This window comes from Amphiprion ocellaris, chromosome 17 (assembly GCF_022539595.1).
Source record: "Amphiprion ocellaris isolate individual 3 ecotype Okinawa chromosome 17, ASM2253959v1, whole genome shotgun sequence".
In the NCBI taxonomy this organism is placed as follows: Eukaryota; Metazoa; Chordata; class Actinopteri; family Pomacentridae; genus Amphiprion; species Amphiprion ocellaris.
Window position 1 is genome coordinate 22,282,102 of NC_072782.1, and position 10,037 is coordinate 22,292,138.

The 10,037-nt window shown below is 35.9% G+C and overlaps 1 protein-coding gene across 1 annotated transcript; it reads right to left on the reverse strand.

Annotated features, from left to right (window-relative positions):
* Positions 1–443: 443 nt before the first annotated feature.
* Positions 444–5,844, reverse strand: LOC111583887 (interleukin-1 beta-like). Its single transcript, XM_023293139.3, has 6 exons — positions 5,561–5,844; positions 2,959–3,010; positions 2,576–2,765; positions 1,894–2,076; positions 1,658–1,791; positions 444–1,008 (listed from the first exon to the last, which is right to left on the reverse strand). The coding sequence occupies exons 1-6, from the start codon at positions 5,593–5,595 to the stop codon at positions 793–795; spliced, it is 810 nt and encodes a 269-aa protein (XP_023148907.2). The 5' UTR covers positions 5,596–5,844; the 3' UTR covers positions 444–792.
* Between the last annotated feature and the right edge of the window lie 4,193 nt (positions 5,845–10,037).

Genomic DNA, 10,037 nt, shown 5'->3' on the forward strand with positions numbered 1-10,037 from the left:
ACAAATTATTGTCTTAAAATCTAATTATGAGATGAATGTGTGACAGTTTTGTCTTCAAACAAATTATAGATAAACTGTTATGACACAGTAAGTCAATATTACAACCAGTTACTAATTCCAAGGGTTCACTTACTTCATCCACTACCACTTTGAATGTTGAATGAGTGTGTTCAAAAAGGCATGTAAGATTTTTTTAGTGTTATTATTTTAGGCACAACTTATTTTTCAGTATCCTTGACTTAGATGAAGATCACAGATCACATTTTCTGACAAATTAATGCAGAAAACCATGAAATTCCAAAAGGTTCACATACTTTTTCTTGCTCCTGTATTATAGAAAATGCCCCTGATTTCCTTTAACAGAAATGTTGCAAATGTTTAAATCTGTCATGTGAAACATAATCTGCAGTATCATGTAAGAGACGAAAACAACAAACAAATCAGACAGTATTAATGTGTTATTTTTTTCAGCCCATTACACACAATATTTTACTTGTAAAACAACACTGGGATAACAGGACAGAGAAATAAAGTGAAATCAGTAAACATTAGGAACAAACAACAGATGCAACTTTAGAGGGATATCCTTTTACAAACGTCTCCATCGAAGAAGACAGATATATTCTTTTATTTAGCATGTTCACATAAACAAAATTAATATAAAGTTAAATGACTTCCAGTGACTGTATGTATTATTAGCTTTTCTACAGCATTAAAATGCTCATGAATTGTTGTAGCAATTGCTCTATCTAGTGGTAAAGCAGAGAAATAGAAAAATTCAGCCATTCTTTTTTATTTAATCTTGAAGCTGGTGAGACGGCAGGCAGCGTCCACCTTACACATTTCCACAGGTTGGCGTTCATCGTCAGACGAGGTGCTGATGAACCAGCCGCGGTATTTAACAGACTCAAAGGTGTACAGGGTGAGGGCCGAGGCCCTCTTGAAGAAAAGGAAACGGTCCATGTTTTGGTCGTTGCTGATCTTCTTTAGCTCGTCGTTACAGCATTTCTGACAGTGACAGATGAACAGAACATGTTTCTCATTAATTCATCCATCTAAGTGCAAGCCAAAATTATGAAATAAGAAGGCTAAAATGTGACCTGTAAATTGAAATGATTATATACAAATCAAAAAGTATGACAGAAAAAATCTAATTATGATCTAATACTGAAGTATCCACACTGAGACAGAACTCAAAATTATGACACAGGAAGTCAGAAATTTGACTTTTTAATGCAAATTTCTGATTAAAAAGTCAAAACTATGATAAACCACTCAACAATGCTGACATTAGTTAAAAATGTCTTGTGAAAATAATCACACTAAGTTCTGCAACAACACTTCATAGTTTGACACAAAATGAGAAAAGTCTAATTTTAGAAGAAAAACGCTACAAGATTGAAAACATCCAAATTTATTAAGAAAAAGCTCAAACTATGAAAACTCCAATTTTAGATTTTGAATCATAAAATCTGTCTTTTTGCAATAAATATGCAATATTCTGACATAGTGAGTCAAAAATTAAGACACAAAAAATATAAATTATGGGTTGGAATTATAAATTTGACGTATATTGGAAAAATAATGAGATAGTAAGTCAAGATTTTGACTTTTTGTATGGGGCAAATGTGTGAGAATGTGTTGTTTTCGTGTTTACCTCCAGAGTCAGCTCGGGTTTATCATCTTTCATGGTGCAGGACACGTGCATGTTGTTGGTGATGGAGAGGAGAACCATCTGACTGTCAGCAGCAGAGACACAGCGAGTGACGTACCTCGCCATCTTAAAATTCACTGAGGTGATAAAAACACACAGAAACACATGCCTTTAGAAGAACTGAACTCCTCCAGGACCTGCAGGTGTAAGTAGAGTACTTGAGTAAGTGGTTGTGGTACCTTTATGCTCGTACTGTCCTCCTTTGAGTGTGATGGCCTGCAGTTTCAGGTCTCCTGACTGCTGCACGATGTCTTTCTGGACACTGTCGCACAATGAGAACTGCGTCCCACTGTTGACACGCTCGAAAGTCACTCTTGTCTCTCCTCGAGTACTCGAGTTCCTGTCAGTCTTCACAACAGTTTCTGTGTAGACAAGAAGGAAGCTGTACGTCTGGGTGGACTACTGAACAGCACCCAAAAAGTCTGTCAGCCCCAATAAAGAGCCTCTGTTTGACGTGATGGACAGCATTTCGTGGTAGCAAGTCAAACAACCGCAAAGACGGCAGCAATAAAAGTCGAAAAGTCCAGGAAGTGAGGGCAAAATGTTTGCAAAGACACACGGAAACCAACAGGAAGTTGTGCAGATTGACCACAGACAACCAGCTAAAAACAGACGAAAAATGAAGTCAGATGCAGCCAAACAGCAGAGACACGAAGCAAAGCCAAAGACAGATAAAAATCATCTAGAAAGAGATGCAAACCACTGGAAAAGAGATGAAAAATGAGCACAGAGACAAAAACACCATTAAGACACAAAATGACCACTACTACTTGCAAAATGACTGCAACAAGATGCAAATCAACTACAGATAGTCAGAACGACTACAAAGAGAATAGAAATGCAGAACACAACAAAATCTACCTTCCATCACGCTGTCCATGATTAAGCTGCAGAGCTCATCTTCACTGAGCTCATGGCCGCAGCTAGATGGGGGCTTTTTCATTCTGTTGACGGCCAGCACCAGGTTAGCAACACCCTGCAGGGTCCTCTTTTTGCGAAAAACCTCCAGTTCCAGTCCCTCATCCAGTCTAATGATCTCATCCTGAAGCTCCTGCACAGTACAAACAAAAACTACATAACAACAACAACAACAGCAACAACAACAACAACAACAATAATAATAATAATAATAATAATAATAATAATAATAATAATAATAATAATAATAATAATAATAATAATAATAATGCAGCTCAGGACAAATGTCAGCATAATTGCGACAATGTAATGAATGGGAGAATTACCTTTGTGTCGAAGCAGCACGGTTCAATTATTTCCTCATCTGATTCAATGGAGCTGAAATACAAAATGAAGATAAATATGGAATGTACCAAACTGACCAGAGAGAGAGAACCAACTAATAGACAAATCAAATGTAAGCTTAAAAGTGCAATTAATTCATGTAAATATCCTTAAATGTATGTTCTTAGTATCCTTGTGTTCTTCTGTTTTTTTTTATTTATATTGTATACACTAACATTCACAAGTTTGGGGTCACCCAGACAATTTCCTGTTTTCCATGAAAACTCACATTTTTATCCATGTGCTAACATAATTGCACAAGGGTTTTCTAATCATCAATGAGCCTTTCAACACCATTAGCTAACACAATGTAGCATTAGAACACAGGAGTTATGGTTGCTGGAAATGTTCCTCTGTACTCCTATGGAGATATTCCATTAAAAATCAGCTGTTTCCAGCTAGAATAGACATTTACCACATTAACAATGTCTAGATTGTATTTCTGATTAATTTAATGTTATCTTCTTTGAAAAAAATGCATTTCTTTCAAAAATAAGGGCATTTCTACGTGACCTCAAACATGTGAACAGTAGTGTATATAGTGTGTACACCTCACCTCTTTAAATTATAGTTGTGTTTTCTTGCTTTTCTTACTGTCACTTTTTTGCTGCAATGTTTCGAATTTCCTCTTGTGTGACTAATATTCTATTCTATTCTATTCTATTCTATTGTAAAAACTGTGATATTCAAATTAATTTATTCTGCACGTCTCAAAGAAAAAATTGTTTAAAATTGTTTTGAACAGATACTGTGGAAAAAAATAACTGTTTTCTCCACAGTGCAACTGCAAAGCCATTACTGCGTCAGTTGTGACAAACTGTCAAGTGACAAATATTTAGTTTTCAGCTGAACCTCAGGCAGTGTTTCTACAGAGCAGAGAAGAGACAATTACGTAAACAAATTTAAAATGCAAGTACCTAATATCTATAGAATTGGCAACACCTGTGGACACTTGGAAAAATGTGTTACAGTGATTCTGTTTTGGGTTTTTTTTCCTTGTTTGGAAGATAAATAATCAAAAAGATCAGGTTTTGTTTTTCTTTTTCATGAATTATTTTATAGCAGTATTATTGCATTCTCTCTCCTTCTTCATGGTTGTACTGAGGTGCAGGGCTTTAGATTACAGTGAAAAATGAACCCACAGTGAGTAAAAACTGTAATACGAGTTTTTTTTTTTTTTTAAAGCCCAGAATGTACTTGGAATTCAGAAAGAAGCTTTTTTTGCTAAGATGTCCTTATTCAGTGTTACTGTGGTGAACAGTAGATCTTGTGTCTCTTTTATCCAGATCAACATCTATTTTTAAGGTGCTGAACAAATCAATCTAATCTATGTTGAAAATACATTTCTTTAATGAAACTGAAATCTACATAACATGAAACTAGTCTGTCCACAAAAAAATAAAGTATTACTAGTAATAATAATAATTTGGTTGGTAATTCAGGTAAAATTAAACTCTATATTGCATACACTACCGGTCAAAGGTTTGGACACACCTTCTCATTCAGTGTTTTTTATTTAATTATTTTATACATTGTAGATTAATACTGAAGATTTTCAAACTATAAAAGAACACATATGGAATGATGTTGGAAACAAAAAGTGTTAATCTTCAGTATTAATATACAATGTAGATAATAATACAAATAAATAGAAAGTGTGTCCAAACTTTTGCCTGGTAGTGTATAAAAGCGCATGAATTTAGCCATACCTAATAGTATACACCTGCAGTTAAGTGGTCATTTTTTTTGCATTATGTTTTGCTCACATCCAGACCATAGACCACACTGTGCCTTAAATGTGAAGTGAAACATGTTAACAGACAAATTGACACTGTTCCCTTTTCGGAGACAATAACTGTTGCTTTTAAGTAGACCACTGCTAATTCAGCACTTCTTAGAGATTTTTTTTTAACCCTTAGATGCATAAGTGGGTTAAAAATGGCCCAGTGAGGTCGTTTTCTTGCAATATATTTGTAATGAAAAGTTCTTGTCATTTCACATTCCAGCTATTCAAAAAATGAGTTTTTGATATCATTCCATTTAAATTTTTAAGTTCCCTTTCATACTTTTAAAGAAATTGTAATATTTGTATTACTACTCTAAGCTCTTTATCACTGATAATATCATACAAGAGGTGATGAAGCACACAAACTTGGAGGAAGAGTAAGAGTGGAAAAATGTCAACAAAATGGATGTTGACATTCTTCTATTGCATATCTATGTAATATTCTTCTTTTACAATTATCAAAATGTTCAAAATCTGTTAAAAAGTGGGAAAAAAACATGTTTCAAGCATGAAATCATTCTTGTGTGGACAAAAATATAATACAAACAATAAGACAAATGATTATTATTAACCAAAATGGCATAAAAATGCACTGATTCTTATACGGGTCATTTTTGACCCACTAATGGAAGAGTGCAGGGTCCAATCACTCGTGCATCTAAGGGTCAAAAAGCTCAGAATAGTTCCTCTTAATATGCCAGTATTGGTTTCAACTACATTCAAACAGTACCAGAACAAAGACTCTTACTTGAACTCACCAGGGCAGAGCTTGGGACAGGTCAAAGTCACACATTGTTGATGAAATACTGACTTCAGTTACTTTGTTGATTCTTTTCTGTCACTCTGATTTCTCTGAGGTTTCCAGCTGATAGTGTCGTCCCTCGTGTAAACACTGCAGCTCCACTGAGTGTCTCAGCCTGTCTTTTTATACGCAGCAGCCTCTGCTTCCTTTATGAGATTTGACGTGTGCTGCCTCTTTCAGTGACACTCAAAACCACATCAAATGGAAAATATGACATGCAAGTGACAAATATGTAATTTCCAGGTAGTTAGGATGATAAATTGAGAAGAAAAGCTTTTGGGATGACTCAAACACCAACAATCAGTGTTAAATGTATTTATTTTTGATGCAAAAATACAGGAAGACTTAGAGTGATAGATCAGCAGATTTAGTGCTACTCTCCCATGACAGAGCAAAAGAGTTACTACTCAGAACAGAGAGAACTTACACGCAGCTAAACAACATTATACAAGTGTATAAATACTGTCATCCCTTTTGTTCAGAGAGCTCCTCTCCCATAACCTGCTGTTGTGTGAGATTCTGTGCACTGCCTGAATAAAGAGATGCTGCCTTCAAGATCCTCGTTTTGAGACTCAGATTTTTTTGTCCACCCATAATTTTGGTTCATGCAAAATGTGAAAGTTTGGCTTTTATTGATTTTCTGAGCTGAATCTGATTGAAACACCATTCAGTAACTGCACGATTTCTAAGTTGAGCAGTGTTTCCTCTTTTGAACAATCAAAAACAAAGAATGTATTGAAAATACAGGCACCAAAATAGAAAGTCATTATAACAAAAGGGAACCCACGTGTGATCACTGACACACAAGTTAGAAAGCCTGTGATCACTGAAACTAAACTGACTACACCTGTAATTTCTAATTAACCTAATTAAATGAACGTGGTTATAAAGTGACCTGTAAACACCAGAACTTTGTCAGTTTGGGACCAATGGGCAACTCTTTGGCACAAATCAGCAGGATGAAACTTGCTGAAGAGGAATGAAAAGAAGCCTGATGAATACTGGGAGCACATCCTTTAGTCAGATGAGACCAAAATGCCTTAGTTCATCTCAGATGGTGTTCACCATGTTTGGTGTGAACCTGACCAGGACGACCACAGTGAATGCATAGTCCTGACAGTGAAGCATGGAGGTAGGAGTGTTATGATATGGGGCTCATAAAGTGTAAAAGGTGTTGAGATGACATGTATAGATATACCATGAATGTCTGTGGATAAACCAAAATACTGGCCAAAATGACTGTCAGCCTGCAGAAGATTGGCAGAATCTCTACAGAAGTAAAAAGTCAAAACAATTACCTGACTTTAACCCAATTTAACAGCTTGGTGTATTTTCAAGGGAAAGGCAGATCAACACAGTAGTCTCAGAAGAATGACCAAACATCTTCCATGCTCAGGAAGAACAGCTTACAGTTTACAAAAACATAGGTTGACCAGTTTAACATGTTAACTGGTTCAATTGACTACAGTAAAAAGTTCAAAAGTGTACAGGAAATTACATGCGGTTTTGTTGTTTGTGGGAGCCTGTTGGAAAAATGAGCTCATCATACCAAACTCCCCCCACCTGCGTTGTGTTTGAGGTGTGTGTGTGAGGTCAGGGTTATGCAGTTCTCTGGTAAATGAAATCAAACTGGTGTAATGCTTTAGGAGATTCACAACTGTAAATTACTTAAAGAGTTGGTTTCTGTATAATTGGTTCCAACACTCTACATTAGAATATGTTTACTGTTTAATGCTTTAACTAGACTTCTCAATAATATACTGTATTTGTATAGTGTTGCCACTATAATCAACATTAACTGTAGGTGCCTGTAAATTACAATACAGCTTTTTTTGAAAATGCATACATCGTGAATTATACCATTAATAAGAATATACTGCCCGCCCAAAAAAAGTCATACACTCTAGTATTTACTTGGACCGCCTTTAGCTCTGAGAACGACACACATTCGCTGTGGCATCATTTCGATGTGTCTGCAGTATCAAAATTCCATATATCTTGCTTCATAGTTTTGATGTCTTCAGTATATATCTACTATGTAAAAAGTAGTAAAAATAAAGAAAGAACATTGAATGAGAAGGTGTGTCCAAACTTTTGGCAGGTAGTGTATATCTCATCCAAAGGTCATAAATGGATTTAAAAAGATCATTAAACATATTTTAGAGAGTAAGCACAATGCTGAACAACTGACAGTGCAGCTGACATTTCAGTTTCTCTTTCAGTAATCTTTACCACTCGCTTATCGTTTCAAGATCTCAGGAGGTGACATCATGACCACATTGTCATTAATAAAAACTCAGAGTTGTAAGAGTCAATGGAAAGTAATGACTAGCATGTCATGCTCTTTACAACAACTGTATATTCAATTCACACTGCATTTCAGGACACAAACTGACTAGTTTTTAAATGCAAAAATAAGAGAACAGTGTGAAAATTGTATAACAGACCTTTTAGAGCTGCCTGACCTCTAGGCCCTCAGACTGCTGAACTAATGTATTTATTGATGTTTTGTTTTTGTTCTCTTTACAATTATTGTAGGGACAGCTATAGTATACAAATATAAACTTAAAACAGCTACGTAGTGCAAGTATCATAGTGTTAATAGCAAATGCTAATTTGCAACACCTAATGGTAACACTGATTTGGCAGTGTCACACCAGATGCCTGACAGGGGCTCTTCAACAGGAAACCAAGATTTGTTTCTGAGAACAGTGAGGCGAGAAATAAGCCATCCGGCTGCTGAATCTGTCTTCCTTTTGCACTGACAACTCTTAGTTTTAAAAACATTTTCTGGAATTTCCACAGGTGCTGAGTGGCAGCTGGACAACCCTGATTGCATAAAGTAGACCAGACCTCAACTTTATGCAAATGAGGAGCAACACAACCCTTACATCTCTTTAACTCATCACGATGCCATCAGAATGTGTTGCACGTCTTCATACATACACAATGAATGGGAAGTGCTGCAGTGACCGAATATAAAGTAGTTAAAAGTTTCTGAACCTGGAAGAGCTCCAACTGTAAAATGCTGTGTGATCAGTCATAGTACTTTTACTGTTGAGGTTAGTCTTGTGAGGTTAATCTAGTGAGGTTAGTCTTCAGGACAAATTCAGCTCTCTACACCCACACAGTCTAGTCACACTAGAATTGTACAAATAATTATCTTTTTAATCCATAACGCCATTCATATAGTTGTAGAATCTTTTCCACATATTAATGGTATTCATATTTACAGATTACTGTGTGCAGACTTACATGTAGTATTGCTACAATGAAACCTGCGTAACAATCTCAAACTCACTTAGGCTAGTATCTGCTGCAACTTTTTGTAAAACTGTGTCATGACATTTAAACCTGTGGCTTTACCTGTGCATGGTAAAAACCAAACTGAGGGGGGGAGGTCCATTCTTGGAAACCCCCAGAAAAAATGAAAGCAGTGCAGATACAATGCAGGGAAAGTGTTTATATTGTTGCAGCTTCTTTCCATGTGTGGTATTAGAAGGGCGGTTAGAGGTGCTAGCCTGACTGTGTGATGCCTCATCTACATAACCATTCAAAACTTCACTTAGAAATGTCTGTATTTTTGAAAGAAAAGCAGTTTTTTTCGATGAAGATAACATTAAATGGATTAGAAATACAATCTAGACATTGTTAATGTGGTAAATGACTATTCTAGCTGGAAACAGCTGATTTTTAATGGAATATCTCCATAGAGGTACAGAGGAAGATTTCCAGCAACCATCACTCCTGTGTTCTAATGCTACATTGTGTTAGATAATGGTGTTGAAAGGCTAATTGATGATTAGAAAACCCTTGAGCAATTATGTTTGCACATGAATAAGAATGTGAGTTTTCATGGAAAACAGGAAATTGTCTGGGTGACCTCAAGCTTTTGAACGGTAGTGTAAATGTTTCTTAAACCTACAGTAGAAGACAGGTTGATAACAGTTTTCTATTTACACATTCAGCTCATACATTAAAGTCTAGTCATGATTTTTTTTTTTTGCAAATTTAATTTCATCCCAACAGCAGCTGGCCTCATTAATTATGACTTTGTATCTCATAATTTTGACTGTCTCATAATTATGACTTTCTATCTCATAATTATGAATTACTATCTCATAATTGTGACTTAGCACTTTAAGCACAAAAGTCGCAATATTGCGACAAGCATCATTGCTGAACATAACAAGCCATAGCTGCAAATATGATGCCTCATGTAGTTGGTACTTTACACCAGGAGATGGCGGACATTTGGGACTTCAATCTGAGCATCATTTGTGGGCGTGTTTTTGTTCAAAGTTTTGGAGTTTATAGAGTTTGAAAACCGCCTCCCAGACACGCTGATAATAACGGAGTTTGACTACCCAGAATTAAAACTACAGATATCAACAATGTCATTTTCACTAGTCAGAATTACACCAGTCCAAACC